General features: G+C 37.9%; 1 protein-coding gene across 9 annotated transcripts in view; it reads left to right on the plus strand.

The window, feature by feature from the left end:
• Positions 1-20,916, plus strand: part of MACROD2 (mono-ADP ribosylhydrolase 2) — a 2,107,194-nt gene that overhangs the window by 2,084,718 nt on the left and 1,560 nt on the right. For all 9 annotated transcript variants that reach the window (XM_054542042.2, XM_054542043.2, XM_054542044.2 and 6 more), the window contains 2 exons: positions 13,457-13,534; positions 17,032-17,097. In XM_054542042.2, coding sequence (XP_054398017.2) covers positions 13,457-13,534; positions 17,032-17,097 — 144 coding nt within the window. The remainder of the gene's footprint in view (positions 1-13,456; positions 13,535-17,031; positions 17,098-20,916) is intronic.

Consider the following 20,916-nt stretch of genomic DNA (forward strand, 5'->3'; position numbering starts at 1 on the left):
AAAAGACAGAAGTTTCCCCCACTGTGGCTCCTTACATAGTTAAAACCCTATTAGAGTAAAAGAATCAAGAAACTCCTCTGGAAAAAGTACATACCTCTGTGTTCACTAGGACTCTGCTGTGTGCAGATTTAGCTTGTTTCTGCAGAGAAACAAAAGCCACAAAGGGTGCATGATGGGGTGGAGGGGAGTGTTAGAGACACCCAATTTGCATTGTTCCTGCTGGAAAGACCCTGATCTGAGATCAGCTCTGGCAGCCCCCAACTGAGAAGGGCCTCCTTATAGTCTTCATTTCATTCCAGCCAAGCCCTGGAGGGGTGGAGAATGCATAATGAGGCTGAATGAGAATTAGATGCTTAATTGAGGCCTGGAAAAGGGAAAGAAAAAGCCAGACATGTGGAATGTGATCAGAATGCAGCTCAGTTAAGCCAAATGTGATGACACCTGGGAAGGCTTCAGTGGTTGGGACCACTATCCAGAGAAGCTGGAACTCCTTTGAAACTGACTCATCCATCTAGTTCCAACTCAAATGTTATTTTCTTGTCCTCAAAGATTTTTCTTCATCCTCACAAAAGGTGACTCACTCTCTCCTTTGTGCATCCACCATGCTTGGTTCATATGACAGTGCTTGCCATTTGGCCTCGTGGGTGGGAGATGACTTTCTCTCTGAGTTGGCTGGCTTGTGAACTCCATGAGGGCAGAGGCGTGCCTCATTCATTTTGTATCCCAGCCCATAATAGGCATTGAAGTACCTGGTGGACATTTTTTTTTTTTTCTCTTCTTCCTAAATACTGAGTTCTCTGTAGAGTAGTTATTCTGACGATGACTGATGATGAAGCATTTCCAAACCATTCTCAAAGTGGCATATGGAGGCATATTATCTGGCCAAACATAAAAGTATTTCTATATATCAGGATCTTGTGCTCACCCTCAGCTATCATCACTGCCTTTCATCACTTAGTAAAGAGTTTCTGATTTTGATTAGGGTAGAGTATTCCCAATTAATACATGAAAATTTCTGTTGCCATGGAAAGGGTCTTTTGTAAAAGCAGGCACAGGCACATTTTCCACAAGTATGTTCCTGTCAGTGTAATCATTCACTATTTGACTTTGGAGAGGGGGCCAAATGTGTGTGTCTACAATGTTTGTCCAAGTGATGAAGAGAGGTTCAGTGGTCAAGTAGCAGCTTTAGGATGGAGGCTATTTGGAAAAAAATAGACTAGGTGAGTAACAGATGGCATACAATCAATTGTATCTTTGTCCTAAAGAAGCATGGACTAAGTGTAAATCAAGTGTATCCATCTGCTCGGCTGCCATAACAAAATACCATAGGCTGGGGCACTTAAACAACAGAAATGTATTTCTCACAGTTCTGGAGGCTGGAAGTCCAAGATCGAGGTGCTGCTGATTTGGTTTCTGGTGAAAATTTGCTTCCTGTTTCATAGACAGCCGTCTTCTCACTGTGTCCTCACATGGCAGAGCAGAGAGAGATTTCTCTCTTCTTCTTTGTATAAGGCCACAGTCCTATCAGATTACAGTCCCACCCTCATGACCTCATTTAACCTTAGTTGTCTCCAAAAGGCCCTATTTATAAATACACTAACTTGCGGGTTGGGGCTTCAACCTTTGAATTTTGGGAGGACACAAATATTAATCCATCATGTCAAATCTGATCAGAACCATCATTTGAAAAATATTCTTGAAACCAGCTGCTGGCAAAGGCCAGGTGCATGTGACACCCACAACGAATACCCAGAAGAATCAAGAGCCTCTGAACACCTGATCTTGAGTGAAAGAATGTGGTGTGTAGTCACATTTTAAAACCTTACTCTCCCCCAAACTTAACAATATGAAGAAAGAGAAGTAAAACAAGCAAGCAAGTATCATCAACAAAAATAGTAATTAAATGAAGGAAAGGGTGGGTAGCCAGCAAAAGGAAGGCACCTTTCTGGAAATGTGCGGAAGGAACGAGCCTGGTGTTGCCCTACCCCATCCCTAACTCTACAGGCTCAGAAATCATCCTGATTAAGATCACACCAGCTACCATTTACCTCCCTAACTAGGAGAGAAAAGGCCAAGGAAATTTCCATAAGAGCATGAAGTCAGCCATGAACACCTTTTACTCAATCTTTCCCCAGAGAAACAAGAATAACCTTTGTAATCCTCCATGTCAATACCTCCGAAGGAAAATGGGAAAGAAAAGGCAGACCAATAACAAATGACTAGAACTAATTATCTCTAACAAAATCCCGGGAATTTCACAAAATAGAAAATTTAAGAGGACGTACATAAGGCAAGGTCTCTGGAGTGAACAAGAAGCAGGGAAGGAGGTGCTAGCAGGCCCCAGGTGATGCTTCCTTGAAGAAGGAGCCACCTTCGCTCTCTGACAAGGCTGCGGAGGGTTTATCACCTGCTAGTGTGGAAGGCTAAGAAAGAAAACAGCAAAAGAGAATAGAGGAACTTTCAGATTGACTCTTTCTCCTGGAAAGTTCTGAGTCTCATGTTGAATTGAAGGAATTATCTAAGCCCCAAAGATGGTGCCCACTATGGGAAATCCAAGCCCCAAAGATAGCCCCCACTATGGAAGTCCAAGATGGCAACTGTGCAGACAAATTTGAGGGGAACCTGGGCTGGGCATGGGATATGCTATACACTTGCTGAGAAATCCAACACAATGAATATGGCTGCTTTACCACTCCCAAGGAAAATCTCCAAATGAAAGGCTTCTAGGCAGCTGCTGGAGGACCAAGGAGCCACAGAGCACGATAGAAAGGAGCAGCTTGCTGACATGCATGTGGCATACACATCACCCTGCAAGCACACTGAAACCTTGACTGAGAAAGAGAGGGAAGGAAGGAAGAGAGCAAGTGAGCACGCAACCCAGTAAAGGGCAGATGAAGAGCGTACTGTGGAAGAAAACATAACCCAAGAGAAAGATCCAAATTCCCTGCAATGACCACAGATGAACTTTGAAAAAATGTTAACAAGCTTGAAGATGCAGTGATAAAAATAACATAACTGATCTGAAATGTAAGAACTAAGGAGATAAATTTTCCACTCTTAGAGAAATAAATCAGTTAAGAACAGCAAAGACCAAATTACTGACAAAGAAAAAAGGTTGAGATTTTCACAGTGAAAATATAATACATATGGAAGAGAAAACACAAAAATTGCTCTACGTGAGAATGATTGGTGTCCCTGAAATTTAGAAGTCAATGTATAGAACAGAAGATGTCTTAAAACAAAGGGAAGCTGAATTGATGATCTAATGGGCAAACCATGTTTTAAAAAATCAATACAGAAATCTCGTCCTGAAACACATCTTTGATAAGTTTAACGATTTTTAATAAAGAATGTTATGGTTATATTGGCACATGACACATCACTTAAAAATACCTAAAACTTTTAGAAGAATACATAGTTAAATTTATTTAATGTATCTTAAAGAAAATAAAAAGATGACAATTCAGGAGAAAATATTCACAAAGTATTAGACAGGGAAGGGTTAATTTTCTTAGTTTAGAATATACAAAAATTATGGAAAAAAAACAATCAAATAGGAAATTGGTAAAATATAAAAACAGATGACAAAAGACAGGGAGGAGGAAGAAAAGAAGGGAGGTAGAAAGGGTAACTTCCTCATAATGTAATGTAAATCAAAAAAATGAGGACATACTATTTTCTTCCCTGAAAAGTTTGAGGATACTCATTGCTGGAGATTGCGGAGAAATCATTATCATTATCATTATCATGCTCTAAGTGATCTGATTGATCTGACATTTTTGGAAGGAAATTTTGTAACATCTATAAAGATTAACAGTTCACATACGCTGGATCTAGAAATTCACTTGGAATTCATCCTTGGGAAATATTTACAAAATCTTTCCAAAATATAAGTGCAAGAACATTCACTGAAGCTGTTTGTAAAAGCAACAGTGTAGAAACACATCAGAAGTCCACTGATGTGGGCCTGGATAAAGAAATTATGATATATACATATTTATGCAATGAGATATTAACACAGATTACAATGGCATGCTCATTGATATATAGTAAATGCGTTATATTGAATAGGCACTAAAATCAATGCACATATTAAAATGCAATACTAATCAATGCACATTTGCTAGTACCTGTTAATAAAGTATGTACATATTATAAATACATATATTTGTGTGGAACATAAAAAGGCCAGACTGCAGAGAATACAAAGTATCATCTATATTTTAAGTAAATGAAAACTGAGATGAGAGAGGGTATGAAGTAGGGCAAGAGTGGGAGAAGAGCAAAGAGAGAGAATGAAAGAGATGGGAATTGTGTGCATTATTTTTTTCTGGGAAGATAATAGGAACATTTTAACATGGAAAGAGTTGTTCAGGGTCATTTTTCATTAGCATTTTTCTGAGCAGTTTGAAAGTGTTAATTATGTGTAAGTGTCCTTTCTGTTGTTTTTTGATGTCACTACAGTTATTTAAGGGTTAGGTTTATTGAACTTTATCTTTATTTCTATTTAGAAATAAATGCATGCTATTTAAAAAAGTTAGCATATAGTATGTTTTCACCTGTAAGTGGGAGCCAAGCATTGAGCACACATGGAGTAAATATGGGAACAATATACAATGTGGACCCTTGGAGGGTGGAGGGAGTGGAGTGAGTGAAGAAACTACCAATCAGGTGCTATGCTTACCACCAGGGTGACAGGATCCGTACTCCAAACCTCAGCATCATGCAATATCCCGAAGTAACAAATCTGCACATGTACCTCTGTATCTAAAATGAAACTTGACATTAAAAAATTATACATTAATATCTCATTAAATTGTAGTTTGTTTTGGTTAATTAAATCTTCATAAAACATGAAAGTGTCCATAATAATAAGTCTTAAATTCAAGGAAGAAAGAGGGGAGGGAAGGAGAAAGAAGGGAGGCAGGGAAGGAGAGAGGGAGAGAAAGAACTAGGATGCAGGAAGGAAGGTAGAGGAAGGAGGGAAGGAGGGACAAAAAGAAGGAAGAAAAGAGGGAGGGAAGAAAGAAAAGAAGGAAAGAGGGATGGATGAAAAGAGGGAAGGAGGGAAAAAATTAGGATACAGGAAGAAAGGTGGAAGAAGAACGAGAGAAGAAGGGAAGAAAGGGAGGGAGGGAGGAAAAGAGGGAAGGAGGGAGGGAGGGAGGAAGGAAGGAAAGAGAGGAAGGAAGGACAGGAAGGGAGGGAGAGAAGTAAGGGGAGGAAAAAAGAGAGAAGAAAGGAAGAAACAAAAGGAAAATGAAGAAAAGGTAAGAGGAAGGACAGGAGAGGAGGGGAAGACTCTGGACACCCTACCTACTAAGAGGTAAAAACTGAAAATGCCTCTGAAAAGCAGCACAATGGGTTAAAAGCCTTTGACTTATTTTGCGTGACTGTGACTAAAGAATTTAAACATTATTTTTGACTAAAAACAATATTCTTGGCACTTATTAATTAAAGCAGCCCATTTCCAACTAAAAACTTAAAGACTGAGAGTAAAATAGCTACATGTTAATAAAGTTTTTATATGGAATCTGAATTTTAAATAAAGACTGGACCAATTTACCTATAGTAAATTGAAAAGAATAAATCTTGTTCCAAAGTCAGAAAGAGAAACTGTGTGACATTTTATTTTTGATGCTTATTTGTTCTTCATGTAGATGTAGAATGCAAGAAAGCTAATTATGGACAAGGAGAAGGAATAAAAGAAAAATACAATGCCGAAAATCAACAGTGCTTTCTCCTCTGAGATTTAATCTAGCTACATCAGAGCTCTAATTCATTTAACTCTTTCAATTAAGCTTCATACATAGTAGGTATGCAGCATAATATGCTGGCTGTATAATAGAATAATGAATGAATGATACCCCAGAGGAGGGATATGTGATAAATCATTGAATGATATGAAGAGGTGATTCAGCTAAGTTTGTGTTCTTAAGGGTCAGTGATAAAGAGATACCCAGAAGTAGCCAATAAATATTAATCAGGCATTTATGATAGTCAGTCATTATGTCTTTCAATCCTCCAGTTTTATGAGAGAGATATCATTAACTCCCTCTACAAGTGACAAAACCAAGACTCTGGAAGTGAACAGAACTTGCCTCCAAATCACATAAATAGAAATGCCAGGACTTGGATTTGAAATCAGCTCTGCCTAAGTCTAGTGAGTTAAACTCCATCCCCTTTCACTAATAGTGACACCTCTGAGAACGTTAGCCAGAAGTAAGCAGACTTGAGGTTCAGAACCTATCACAGTAGGGGGTAGGGAGGGAAAAAGAGAAAGGGAGAGACAAACAGAGAGAAAAATACAAAGGCATACTCAATGAGAGAAGAATTTCTAGAGGGTGGAGTTGTGGTTTGTTGAATGGCATTTGTTGTAGGGAAAGTGGGGTAAATTGCTACCTGTTTTATTTTGCCTCCTTTCACACTGGATGAATTTTAAGAGCCAGTGTTTACCCCTTGCACCCCTATGGATTTTCACAAAATACCTGAATATGAAACCTGGACATTACTACAGCTGTGTGAATGGATAAATCCATGCCATTATCAAGGACTGGAATGCTCTTTTAGAAGTCAAATTTATTTAGTTTATGGCTGTTGGAACCACATGATGATTATTTTAGATAGTGCTGGTAACTTCATTATAAGGAGCAGTTTGTGGGAAAGCATCATTATGGTATAGTGTACCGTGGACTCAGCTTCTCTTCAAGCCGGTGTTGATATTGACACTGTGTTATTCCTCATTAAATTGGTCTTTGATCTACTTTCACTTATTTGCACATGCATTCTAGACCTAGATAGTGAACTGGGAAGTCTAGGGGAAAATGAAATCTAATTGAGCTCATCTTTTCCAACAATCATTAGCTTAAAAAGAGCATAAATTTGTGTCTGTGCATGTGGAATAATAGCCTTCTTCCGTTTGAGCTTGGGAGTTAAATATACGTGCAGATGCCTTAAACTCCAAGACCAGTTTTCTTCCATTTTAGAACCATACCACAGTGAGCACAGTTTATTTTTTGTTTGTTTGTTTTTGGTATTATATTCAGTTTTAACACTTTATTCTTATTATTATTTTATTTTTCCATAAATTATTGGGGTACAGGCGATATTTCCTTACATGAGTAGGTTCTTTAGTGGTGATTTGTGAGATCCTGGTGCACCCATCACCTGAGCAGTATATACTGCACCATATATGTTGTCTTTTATCCCTCGCCCTCTCCCACTCTTCCCCCTAAGTCCCCAAAGTCCATTGCATCATTCTTATGCCTTTGCATCCTCATAGCTTAGCTCCCACATATCAGTGAGAACATACGATGTTTGGTTTTCCATTCCTGAGTTACTTCACTTAGAATCATAGTCTCCAATCTCATCCAGGTCATTGTAAATGCTGTTAACTTATTCCTTTTAATGGCTGAGTAGTATTCTATCATATATGTATATAAAATATTATATATCTATAAAATATTATAGATATATAATATTATATATTATATATATACCAGAGTTTCTTTTTCCATTCATTGACTGATGAGCCTTTGGGTTGGTTCCACGATTTTGCAGTTGTGAATTGTGCTGCTATAAACATGCATGTGCAAGTATCTTTTTCAAATGTAGAACTCCCAGTTAATCCAGCAATCCCACTGCTGGGTATCTACCCAGAGGAAAAGAAGTGAGCAGAGTTTAGCCTGTTAAGGGACTTCTCATTTGTATACATTAATTCAGTGTTTCTCAAAGTTTGTACATGCACCATTTGTAGTTTGATAGATGATTTTAGGTGATGTAGAGATTAACACATTATGGCATGTTAAAAAAGTAGCCACAAATGAAGCTCAAGATTTCATAGCTGTAATTTCTATGGGACAAAATTAAGAAAAATTTAGAACTGAATCGATTAGAAGTATATTATTATGTGTGTTAGTTAGCTATCACCACAATAATGCTTCATATCAAACCATCTTCAACCTCAGGGGATTTAGAACAGTTATGTGTTCTTTTGCTCATGGATATTAGGATCAACTGCCACTAGTCTGGGCCAGGAAGTATGTCCAGCTGTGAGTTGAGTCCTGGTCTCATCCTCCTCAGATGAGCTGCCCCTAAAGCATGTTATCCTTGGGGTAAAAGGTAGGAGAAGGAAAGCCCCAACTGTCAAATGCATTTCAAGTCTCTCCTTGACACACTTCTGCTAACATCCCATTGGCCAAAGCAAATTTCATAATTAAGCCCAGCGTCAAGAGAGAGTGAAGTAGATTCCCATGAGGGTGGCAGGTAGGAAGGAAGCATTTCTGAACGAATTACCTAATCCAATTACATTAATAGTGAAGCTGGAACATAGGTATGGCAAAAGTTGTCAAGGTGGTTCAAGAAGGTTTGCTTTCGGTTGATACCACTTTAATTCAGTACAATTGAATACAGACAGGCCCTGCTCTCTGTACCTATCATGTCACCTATGCAACTACAGATTCTGCCAAATAATTACTTGTAATTCTATTTGTTGTGCGAAGTTTACTGTCAATACACATCTCAAAAGAAAAGCTTGGAGGACCCCCCCCAACATCTCTCACGTTTATATATTTAAAAGTCTAATTAACTACATTCTGTGTGCATCTCAGTATCTTTTCTTCTATGATGACATTTGCCTCATTTATTACTTTTTATGTAACTCCACTAACCTAGAAAAAATTGCTATAATCCAGGGTTTGAGCAGTACAGTTGCAGTTGTTGATAGAAAATGAAAATAGTACTGAATGTCCCAGACTCTCTCTATTTCTGCATCTTTTATCCCCTGCTAGGAGCTCTAGAATGTACCTCTTGTTTGTGTTTCAACCAGCAGCAATCAAAATGGAAGGAGGGACAGGCAAACTGTAATAAATAGGCCACAGAGGCCATTTTTGTTTTTATCAGATGATGTTGTCTATGTGAAATGGATTCATTTCTGTAGGGCATCCAGTTGCACTGCCCGGCAATGTAGAAGCTATTAGGATAGTACCAGTTCCACATGCATGACACAGTAAGAAATATCTGTCATTCTTCTCCCACTTTCCAAACAAACAACACACACACACATGCACGCAAGCACATGCAAATTCACATAAACATACCATTGCACACATATGCATCATATTCACAGTGCATGTCCACACATACATGAAAACCTCATGTGCACTCATGATATTAAATTAATGAACAATCTCTACCAAACATGATATTGGAGTCTTGGAAGGCAGATCTAACAGACTCTACTTCCCTCTGCTCCAGGAATATAGTGGTATACGGAGCTACAACTTTGATTTCTGTTTTTTTCTCTCTGTTTCACGGATTTCAAATCTGCCATTGAATCTCATACTAATCTATGCCAATACTGTGGCACAACCTGAGATTTCTCACACATTCCATTGTGAAATGAGGTTAGAAGAACAAGCATAGGGCTAGAAATTTAAATGTTTACTGTTTCTGATTTACTATTTGCATTTTGCTTTCTTCAACTTTTTCCTCTCTCTCACCTAACTTTTGAAAGTGTTTTGTACCCTCCCTTATTTCACTAAGCATTGTTTAATAGACTAGAATTATGCCTACTAAAAGATAGAAAGTTCTCTGTGATACCAGAAGGGTTTCTCCATAGTAATGTAACCAGGGTTATTACCATTGAGAGTAACAACTTAGAAAGATATTTCCTGAAAGAATCAGCTACAGGTACCTCTAGATCCCATCAGAAACAAGGACCCTAAGAAAATAGTCAAGAAAGTAATGCTTAGATAGAACTTATCAATTAATTTTTCGACAGTAATCATTTCATATAAAAATAATATTATATTTTAAATAGGTCTGATGATGTCCCAGAGAGTTAAGATGGGTCAGAATATTTTATAATCATTTTACTAGTGAAAAAGCCAAGGCTTTTAAGTGCTATGAGATTTGGTCAAAGTTATTGAAAAAATTAAATGACCAGCCACACTGTCCTCTTTTGTGACACGTCTGTTTGTGTCTTGTCCACCTTCTGTTGGGTTCCCTGTCTTTTCAAGGTTATTTTGCATGTTTATTTCTTATATATTCTGTACAGGAGTCTTTTGGCTTATTTTCCTCTCCCTTAGCATGTTTGGATAAATGTATTTTAATGGTTGGTGGTTTGTCCTGTGTAAGAGAGTTTGCATAATGATGTGAAGGTCTTTGTCCACATTACCTTTCACATTTATTTCTTTTTGAGGGTAGTGGAAACTATTTCTTCAGTATAGGTCTGTGGACACCAGATTCTCTCAGTCGTATTCTCTGAAAAATATTTTATTTCAAATTCAAATTTGAAAGTCTTTTTTTAACACTTCAAAGATGTCATTGCATCATCTCTGGCTTCCATTATTTTTGTTATGAATGTATCTATAAGTCTTATTGTTGTTATTTTGAAGTTAATGGATCTTTATTCACTAGATAACTTTTTTTTTCTTTAATGTTGGTTTTCAGCAGTTTCACAATGATTAGACTGAGTGATAGTTTTTTTCATTAATTTTGCTTCGGAATCATAACAGCCTTGAAACAGTGGTTTGAGATGATATCTGATATCTTTCATTAATTTTGGCAAATTATCAGACATTATCTCTTAAAATATTCCTTTTGCTCCATTTTACATATGATAAATCCTATCTCATATGGTTCCTTCACTCTTATTTGGGGTTTTCATCTGCAATTTAGGCTTTATATCTTTTTCCGACCTAGCTTTTGGCTTACTAATCTCCTCTTCAACTGGGCCTACCTGCTTTCAAAATCACCTGTTTAATTCTTAACTTGTTTTCGTGGGTTTTTTTTTTTTTCAGTTCTAGAATTTTCATCTGACTTTTGAAAAAGTATCCAGCTCTCTGATAAACTACTTTGCCATAAAAATTATTCAACTTGGCATCCAATTTCCAAAATACATTAATTGTCATTTAAGCTGCATCTGCAATACCTGGATCTCTGATGTCTATCCATATGTCATCTCTTTTATTCTCTTGGTTTTCAGTGACTTGTTCTTGTTCCTCTGAAATGCCAGGTAATTTTCGTATTGAATTCTCGACACTGTGTTTGAAAAACTGTAGAGATAACTTGAGGCTTTTAATCTTCCTCCAGAGAAGATTTACTTTTGCTTCTGACAGCAGAGCACTATAATTCAATCAGGAATTATACTAATTAAAAGTTGGACTTCAGGTTTTTTTAAAGAGATGGTCTATTTCAAGTTCATTCTTACCCCCAGGATATAACCCTTCAGGGGACCCCACCAAAAACCTGAGGTGGTTAGCAGGGTACCTCTCCTTGGTAGAACCCAACCTTCAAGTTTTGCTCCCTGCCCCTAGCCTCACAAAACACCTGCAGGCTCTATTCAACTTCTTGACACATGTGCAATGTCAGCTTCATCATTTTGCATTTCCTCGGGTTCGTCCTGCATTCATAGCACTCTGGGGCCTTACAATGCTATTTTTAAATAATGTATTCAGTGTTTCTAGCTGTTCTTGGTAGAGGGTTAGTCTGAATCATTACAGTCCACCCTAGGCAGAATCCCTTTCTCATTATAATTTTAATTTGCATTCCTTTAGTTGTTAGCAAAGTAAATTACCTTTTCATGTGTTTTGCAGGCCATTTTTATATCTTCTTTTATTAACTGTCTGTTAAATCTCTTGTCCATTTTCCTATTAAGTTGGTGGTCTTCTTCATCTCCATTTTTAGAAGGCCTTATATATTAAAGATTGTAGTAACACTTTGTCTATGATAAAAGGTGCAAATATTTTCCCTCAATTTGTAGCTTTTTAAACATTTCTTTTGGTATTTTTTCCATTAAAAGGTTTATTATGTTTATAAAGTCAAATATTTTGTTCTTGCTCCCTATTACTTCTGTGTTCTAAGGCATAATTAGCAACGTTTTCCTGCTCCCAGGCTTAGGGGAGTTCACCAATTGGTTTCTTCGGTAATTGTGTGTCCAAGGAGTATGTTGATGAACAATTGAAAAATGATATATTTCTAGAATAGGCAGTGTGGGAAAGGTATTATATAGTGTTAACAAGTCCAGTTGGAAGTTCCAAGTTTTGTTTTTCCTTTTCGACCTCATTCTCAGGAGCTAGTGAAAAGCACTGTGGACACAGTGACTTTCATCTTGTCCTTGAAGAGTTGAGGAGACCATGAGTCCTTTTTTGCCCCTGTGTTATCCTTTTCCTGAGTTCTTTCATCTACTGTCATACTACGAATGTTACCCTATCTTGGTGTCCCCCAAATACCCACATGTTCCATTCATAATTCTCTTCTCATAATTCTCTCCTCAGTGCTAGATGCAAAACTTGTTTTATATCTCACATAAATGCCCCTGCACTTCAGGCTTTAAATCTAAAATGACTTTCTTCTTCTTTTCTCACTCTGCTTGTTTTATATGTCATCAATTAATGAGCTGTCTGCCATTCATCTACCTAAGCTCAGAGCCCAGTCAGCTTTGAATCATATTTCTTAATTGTCAACCTCAATACACCATTATCAAGAGTACAAATTCTACCTCTGAAGATCTCTTCCTTTGTGGACATTATAAACTGGATCTTTCCTGTCCTTGCTTTTTTCTCATCAATAGGCACATGAAGTTTAACATACTCTGGGCACAGTAAGTAATCAGGTAATGAAAATAAATTTAATCCTCTCTTTAAAAATGTACAGGAATCATAAAACCTTTAAAATTATGGGTTTTCTAGCACTTTATATATGTATTTGTGTTTACAAATGTCCTTGCTCTTCAAGTAATAAAAACTTAAGAGAGATTGAACTAAGAAGCAAGAAATGATTGTCCTTTTGAATACCTGGAAATGTTTTTACAATATGAAACACAATTCGTTTACTACATCGAAGCATCTTATTGAAGCACCTTGTGAAGCTGTGCAAATAGAGGCCAGTCACAAAGGAAATCTACTGACGACTAAATTCTCAGCAATCCAAAATGGCAGCATCAGAGGTCTCCTAAGGAAACAACTAAACCATTTGTTTCTGTTTAAAAAACAAACAACAACAACAAAAACTCTCACTACGGGGAGAATGAATCTTTCAGCTTTCAGGCATGCCTCAGGCAAAATTCATTTTCTCTTTTTCTTCTTCTAAGGTTAAACTACATAAACTCTCTCTCACACCCACCCATGCATACAGACACATTTCCCTAAATTTAAACTGTAGGTTGTTCTAAGGAAATCAACTTTTCCTGCTGTCATGCTACCAGATTTCTAATTTGAGAAACTATATATGTATATATGTGATCATCTCACAAATTAAAGAGAACTTAGAAGGCCATACAAAAGTATTCAAGCAACTCAACCCTCTGTTTCCTCTTTTAACATTTTCTGCAAAAGAAGTTGAATCCCAGGAGTATTTTTGAATTTAAAAGGGCAATGGAGGGTGACAGAAATGATTGGCCCTCAGCTGTTATAATTCTCTATTAATCAGGGACTGTGGTCTTTTTCTCTTCCAGCTCCAGGCGAGGACACACCTACGGTGCCTGGGAAAAGTGAAGGCTTCAGTGACCTAGAAAATACTCCAGGTCCTGATGGTAAGGTTCTGAGCTATTGGAGCCCATGGAAACTACAAATCTGGCATATTTTCTATGTGGAATCCAGGATTAAGGGAGCTATCTGTTCTATAAAGCAACATATTTGGTTAGAACACAGTAAATTTCAAAAACCATGTTGTACTACAAACTAATAAAAATGGCAACCTCTTATTTAAAAAAAAAAAACTGTTTCTAGCTGTTTTAAAACAGCATATGTCCTGGTTTAATCATATCTTATAATACTGAGGACTCAATAGATACTTTCAAGACTAAACTGAACTGAAGTCTATCTAGTGAACTTTATGGAAGCATTACTTACTTCTGCAAAAGGTACTTAGCCTACTTAGCCTCCTGTTACCCTGCTCCACTCAGCATTCGGGAGAGCCCTACCTTGGGTGTGGGCTAAGATTGTTCTTGTACCTTCATCACTTCACTCCACTGTATCACATCCATTGCCTTGGTTAAAAACATAGTGAGTCTTTAAAAGCACCTTAAAAATAAATGTTCAAACAACCTTTAAAAATTTACATCTAATTTTGTAGGCATCTAAACAGTCTGAGCCTCAGGAATGTTAATATCCCTTTTCCCCTGCACAACGATGCTAAGGGCCCTTTGAAATACCATTACTTACATTAGAGAAACAACTATTTGAGCCTACCTGATGTAATAAGTATTTGATTCCACTGGCCCATAGACTTTAGGAGAACCAGAATTGGTTAGGTGGTCAGTCATTTAAGTATCTTGCCATTTGGGTTATTTTAGCCAAAGGAAAAACAAAAAAACAAAAAAAACAAATTACTTTGAGTTGATAACGACCTTGGAAAAAATTTAGCCAATGGTGGATGTTATTTGCAGTTTTAAATAGAATTTCCTATACCAGGTATTCCCTGTTCCCACCGGCTTATCATCACCTGAATTGCCTCCCTTAATTATAAGCCCATCAGCTTATATTGCCCAAATTGGCTTTTTACTCATGGGCATGCATTGCCCATGAGAACAATGTTTTTAAGCCCCAGACCCATCCATTAAGAGCCACCGCATGTTAGTTATGAGCAATTGAACTAAACCTGCTTCAGCTTGGTTGTGATGCTACAGACATGGTTCTTAACTAGTTATTTACAAATCATGTTTTGAGGAATATCAGGCCCATGAATAAAAGAGAAGTAAATGTGAAATACTGAGTTTTAGTCCTCACTTGGAGATGCACCATACACAGTAGAGGATTGCAGGCTCTCAGAAGTCTCAGAGGTAAAGAGACTTGTTTAACATGATTTAAAGTTGCTTTTCCCAAACTTATTTGGTGATGGGGTGCTTTTTATTGTACCATTTATTAGTAGGTTTTAGAACTAGTATCCCTTGGTTGGAAGAAGAAACAGAAAACGAAAACTCTCCTGTATTTTATCCTGCACACTCCCACACTGAGAAGGGTGAATTCACAGTAACTTTGCAGAGCAGGATGGACAGTGGATGAATGCTTATACTTACATAGGGTTGCTGCATCTGGGGCCAGTTTATTTATGGGGTTTAAAATGAGTTCACACATCATTAGAAACTCAGGGCAGTCTGCAGGTGAGAACACTGAGACCTGCTTTTAAAACCTTCCTTATTGGGAGAGAGTTCGGTGGATGCCATGTAACGTCATTCTCTCTTTCAAGCCTCTTTGAAGTGTGAAAATCAGCATCTGCCACTACTTTACACTAATTTCCTGTTTGTGAAAAAGGAGATACAGGCTGTTGCTTTTGTTCAAATAAACGAAAACTACCCAAATGAGAACAAACAGTGGTTACTTATTCAAAGGTAACTATAACAAGGGTGGCCATTATCACTTGTGTTTGGCAGGCTCAAAGGTGGGGAAGGGATGGGAAACCCCCCTTTATAGGTTAAAAAAAGAGAATACTTCAAGCATGCTCTGATTGGAGGTTGTTGGCATAGAGAAGCTGGACATGGCTAACTAGAAGTGGGGCACCTTAAGTCATTATCAACTCAAAGTAATTTGTTTTTTGTTTTTTTTCCTTTGGCTAAAATAACCCAAATGGCAAGATACTTAAATGACTGACCACCTAACCAATTCTGGTTCTCCTAAAGTCTATGGGCCAGTGGAATCAAATACTTATTACATCAGGTAGGCTCAAATAGTTGTTTCTCTAACTATTTAGGCCAAATTAGGGAATACATTTGGCCTTCCCTGGTTGGTCCCAAGTTGGAAGCAGGGGTAAAAAATAGGGACGCTGACAGTCACTGACCAAGTCCTGACCATTCTGAGTCAATTGCTGCAGAGACTGTGTTTTGGTTGCCTAGACTAGCTTCTGCGGAGGTTTTACATCAGAATTCTATCATTATGTATGATCTGGCCATTGTCTATTTGTATATTCAGTCTCTCAGCTTATAATGTGGACTTTGATGCTTGAAAAAATATCAATGTAATTAAACCTACTGACCCTTGGAAATTTTTAGAGTGAATGTTATGCCTGCTCTGGGCTACTTCTGGAGAATGGCAGTAATCATGCATTCTATTTTTATGCAAATGCTCACATAGAATACACTGAATCAGGTAAAAGCACATGTTTTATCACGACTATGGGATCTGGTTAGATGGTTGGCTTTTTTATTTCATGGCCGCTCACTGCCACTACAGCAGACATCGGCAAGTCTACAAGATCTGTTTTGAATTCGAAATTGAAAGTATGGCAAACCAAACTGGCCTGATATTGACATTTTGGAGCGAGCTGCTTACCTCTCTGTATGTCAGTGATGTGCTTTGGTTTGCCTTCTCTCTTTATTTTCTTAGATATCTGTTAAAGCCTTTGCATTTATCCAAGAATCATAATATGTACATCCAAACAGTCAACCCAAAAATCTGGTCTGAAGTGACAACTCAGTTTCAGTTGAGGGAAGAGGCAATCCTGCCCTCCCCCACTGGGTTAGGCCTTTTTTGTGTTTCTATAAAGGAATACCCAAGACTGGATAATTCGGAAAAAAAAGAGGTTTAATTGTCTCATGGTTCTGCAGGCTTTACAGGAAGCAGGGTGCCAGCATCTGCTTCTGATGAGGACCTTGGGAAGCTTACAATCATGGCTGAAGAGGAAGGGGGAGTATACAACTCACATGGCCAGACTAGAAGCAAGACTAGAAGCAACATGTCACACACTTTTAAACAACCAGATCTCATGGGAGCTCACTCATAACTAAGAAGATGGCACTAAACCATTCATGAAGGACACATCCTTGCAATCCCATCACCTCTCACCAGGCCCCACCTCCAACATTAGGGATTACATTTCAACATAAGATTTGAAGGGGGCGTCTGAGGTATATCCTCTACCCCCACCAGTAAAAGTTTACAAGAATAGTCCCAAAATCTTGAATGAATGAAAACAAATGGAAAAGAGGCATCAAATAGGAAATCAGGAAAGTATCAAATCACGGGTCATTTTAATGTGTCTCAGAGATTTAGGTTTAATGAATATTTAACTTTTTTTTTTTTTTCCTGGTGACAGTTGAAATGAATAGTCAGGTTGACAAGGTAAATGACCCAACAGAGAGTCAACAAGATCAACTAATAGGTAAGATGCCCCTTGTGGTGAGATTTTCAATGATCAACCAGCCATAAGAACTATTTGCAAATGACATACTGGATTTCCCTTGGTTTTGCCAAGTTCCCACAGCATGGCTTGGGATAAACCTTGAAAATCTTTAAACCAAATAACACAGTGTAAGGGGAAAGATCACCCCTAGAAGCTTGCCATCTTGAAGAGGAAAAGATGAGCTACAGCACATTCAAATCATGTATACCCTGATTTTCTGTGCTTTGACAAGTAAAAAATGTCTCCATCCATCTCACCCCCTGGCCTCCTGGAGTGGTCAAATTATTTCAGAAACTCCAAGCTGATTCTGAAGCATTGCTTTTCTAGAAGCTACCTGCTGAGTTGCTTGGTATATCTGTCTTTAAGCATAGGACTCGATCTTTGCCCTGGAGTTTGTATAAAGGAATATGAGTGTGTTTGGTCAGAAACAAGCCTGCCTTAGGTCCTGTTTTTTTCACACCACTACCTGTGGACCCGTGCGTCTGCACAAAGGTTTGTTACATTGAATGAGCTTCAGGGAACTCCCAGGAAAAGAAAAAGCCGGGGTTTGTTATGTTGAATGAGCTTGAGGGAACTCCCAGGAAAATAAAAAGCCTGGTCCAGACCATGTTTAGGAGTTTTTCCAGACCAACATTCTAAATCTCTCAGTAGAGACTAAAATATATTTAGAATGATGAGTGTAACTGAGTCCAAAGCCAGTACTGCTTGCTTCATGGCAGCCAATACATCAAGAGACAACGTGTTGAGGCAAGGAAAATGACTTTATTCCAACAGCCAGCAAACCAAGAAGATGGCAAATTAATGTCCTAAAGAATCACCTTAAATTGATAGAATTTTAGGCTCCTTTTCTCTTTGAGGAAAAGGAAGAGAGAGGTGGTTGAAATCAAGAGGTGACAGACATTTGGACTGCAGCAAGGGTACAAGGGGGAGTTGTGAAATTTCTTTGCCCTTGGTCAGGTCACATTGCTCCTATAAATCTTTAACATAATGTTGTTACTTGTGTGCATACTGTCTTTATCTCTTCGGTGGTTAGTTTTGGGAAGGAACTATTGTCATCTTTGTTTTAAAGTTGAACTATAAACTAAATTCCTGCCATAGTTAGCTCACCCTACATGAAGAGATGAGCAAAAGCAATCAACCTAAAAGATATCACTGGATGGGGGCAGCGGGGAGCAAAATGGAGCTAGTCATGCTAAGCCTCCTTTACACTGCTACCTGAGTGGTCTATAATCCTCTTCCATACCCTGAGGGCTGATGAGAAGAATTAGAAGAAGGAAATTATGCTTGCTCTTATAACTGTTCCAAGTTCTGGTTTAAAATATTTAGTTGTTAAAAAAAAGAAAAAAACCTATGGAATAAATGAATCATGGGTCATCGAGTGTAAGGCACAAATAATGTGTTGACACCCTTGCCCCCTGTACCTCCTTGCACTCACTGCATGTTCTTGATGGTTCTCTACACTTTCCTAAGAGGCTTGGCTGTACCACTCTTGTGCTCCAGCATCATGGAAGAATAAAATTTGGGAATGTGTGAAAGAATACATGTCTTATTCCTGTGTGGTCTTGAACATCCTATAAAACTAAATGTAATGGTATCTGTGTAATGCATGTACAGCATAAGACTGCTAAAAATACAAGCTCATACAAACATGTTCTTATAAACATTTCTCCTTTTTTTTTTTTTCACTTTCTTTATATATTTAAAATACCCTGCTAAGCTGCAGAAATGATACGGTTGAGGAGTTTCCATTAAAAAGTAATGAAGTGAGACTAAACCTGAACAATTTAAATGCAAGCTCCTCAGTGTTTCCTTTCCTTTTACCCTTTTGCTGCCAATAAACTATAGGCTTCTTGTCTAGATTTTTTTCTTACAGACATTATTTCTTTCCTGTGTTACCAGTGTCCAGATAAAGTGCCAGGATTAGTCTGTTTTTCTTGGTTAATATCAAAATGATATTTTTCTTGAAAATAAAAATGAACTTATATGTTAACCCAAATGAATCAGGTGTCAAAACTTTTTTTTTTTTTTTTTTTTTTTTGAGACAGAGTCTCACTCTGTCACCGGGCTATAGTGTAGTGGCACGATCTTGGCTCACTGCAACCTTTGCCTCCCTGGTTCAAGGGACTCTCCTGCCTCAGCCTCCTGAGTAGCTGGGATTACAGTCGCATACCACCACGAGACTGGCTCATTTTTTGTATTTTTAATAGAGATAGGGTTTCACCATGTTGGCCAGGCTGGTCTTGAATTCCTGATCTCAAGTCATCTACCTGCCTCAGCCTCCCAAAGTGCTGGGATTAAAGGCCAGGTATCAAACCTTAAAATCCAAAATTAATTTAAGGAAACTAAATTCCAGGAAGGAGAAGTAGCATGCACAGGGTCACCTGGCTAATAAATGGAAATTTAGATACTCCAATTCAAAATTCTGCTCCCTAAGCAATAGCGAGTTTCTGGACACAGTTGTCACAGAAGCAGAATGAATGACTTGTGCAACGTCACTGACTCCCACAGCAATATTTACACAGAAGGGTTTGTTAAGATGATCTGGTCATTTGACAGGAAGAGGGAACCTTTGCTCCATGAATCATACTTTCAAGGAAATTAAAGAAATACAGTGAAATAGAATTAGAGAGCTCAAAGACATAATACAAGAATGTTTGGCGTTGTATAATTTGTAATTGTAAAAAATCAGGGATAGCATAAGGATACAACAGTGGGAGGGTTAAATGCATCAATGGAGCACTTTCCAAATGTAAATGTTTTTCAACAAGTATTTGAGGGCAGTAACGATGGTCATGGAATCTGAACCTTTGGTTCTGGAGAAACATGGAAGACTGAGTGTGGCTTCTAGTTTGAGCTTTAAGAGGCTTGTAACTTCCATTTTTGCATTCTCGTAATGCTCGCTGCCTGGAATCCAGACACCTTGGAAGAAACCCAGGTTATCCTATAGAATGAAGGAGGTCACATGGAGAAAAGTCCTAGAATATGAGAATCCCTTTCAGATGTTCTGGCCCCAGCAGGTACCACCTCAAGCAGATGAACTGTCCCGCTGAGTCCAGGCCAGATGGTAAAATCATGAGAAATAATGAATCACTCATGTTATAAGCCACTAAATTTGGGGCTTCAGATTGTTGATACAGAGACAGGCCTTATGGCCACAGTCTTGCATTTTAATGCCCACCTTGGACCTTGAACCACTCAAGGTAAGGAGTTGGAACTGATACCTCTGCATAAATAAATCTGGGACTTCTAGCTCAAGAAATTAACAGAAAGACTTGGATCTGCACCAGGTACTGCATGGGGAAAGAAAAAGTCTCCCAAGATAGATAGAAACCGCAAATACCCTGTGAGTTTGAAACACAATTTTATGTGATCCAAAGTCATGCAGTAATAAACAAATTGAAAAATGAACTTAATAATTGATTACAGACCAGTGTGATCCCTGGTGTATGTGGCAAATGGAAATATGAAACTACCCCATGGAATTTCTGCAAAAGAAAAACAAATTCTGAAGTTGAATTCATAGTTTTAAGACTTACAGAACACACAAGGAAATGATCCATTTTGAGTGAGAGTCAGTAGGTAAAATTACAGGACAATTAGCACTATGAGAAGGTAAGAGAGTAGGAAATTTTGAAGATTTTATAAAATAACTACAGTTGAATGACAAAACAAATAAAAGCAGACATAAAACAATAAGAAAAGAGCAACACTAAATAATTAACAACAATAGAAAAAAAATTAAAATAAGTAATATAAAAGACACATGAAGAGACATGAAGGAGAAGAAGAGAATAACCA

This window comes from Pongo abelii, chromosome 21 (assembly GCF_028885655.2).
Source record: "Pongo abelii isolate AG06213 chromosome 21, NHGRI_mPonAbe1-v2.0_pri, whole genome shotgun sequence".
Classification (NCBI taxonomy): Eukaryota; Metazoa; Chordata; class Mammalia; order Primates; family Hominidae; genus Pongo; species Pongo abelii.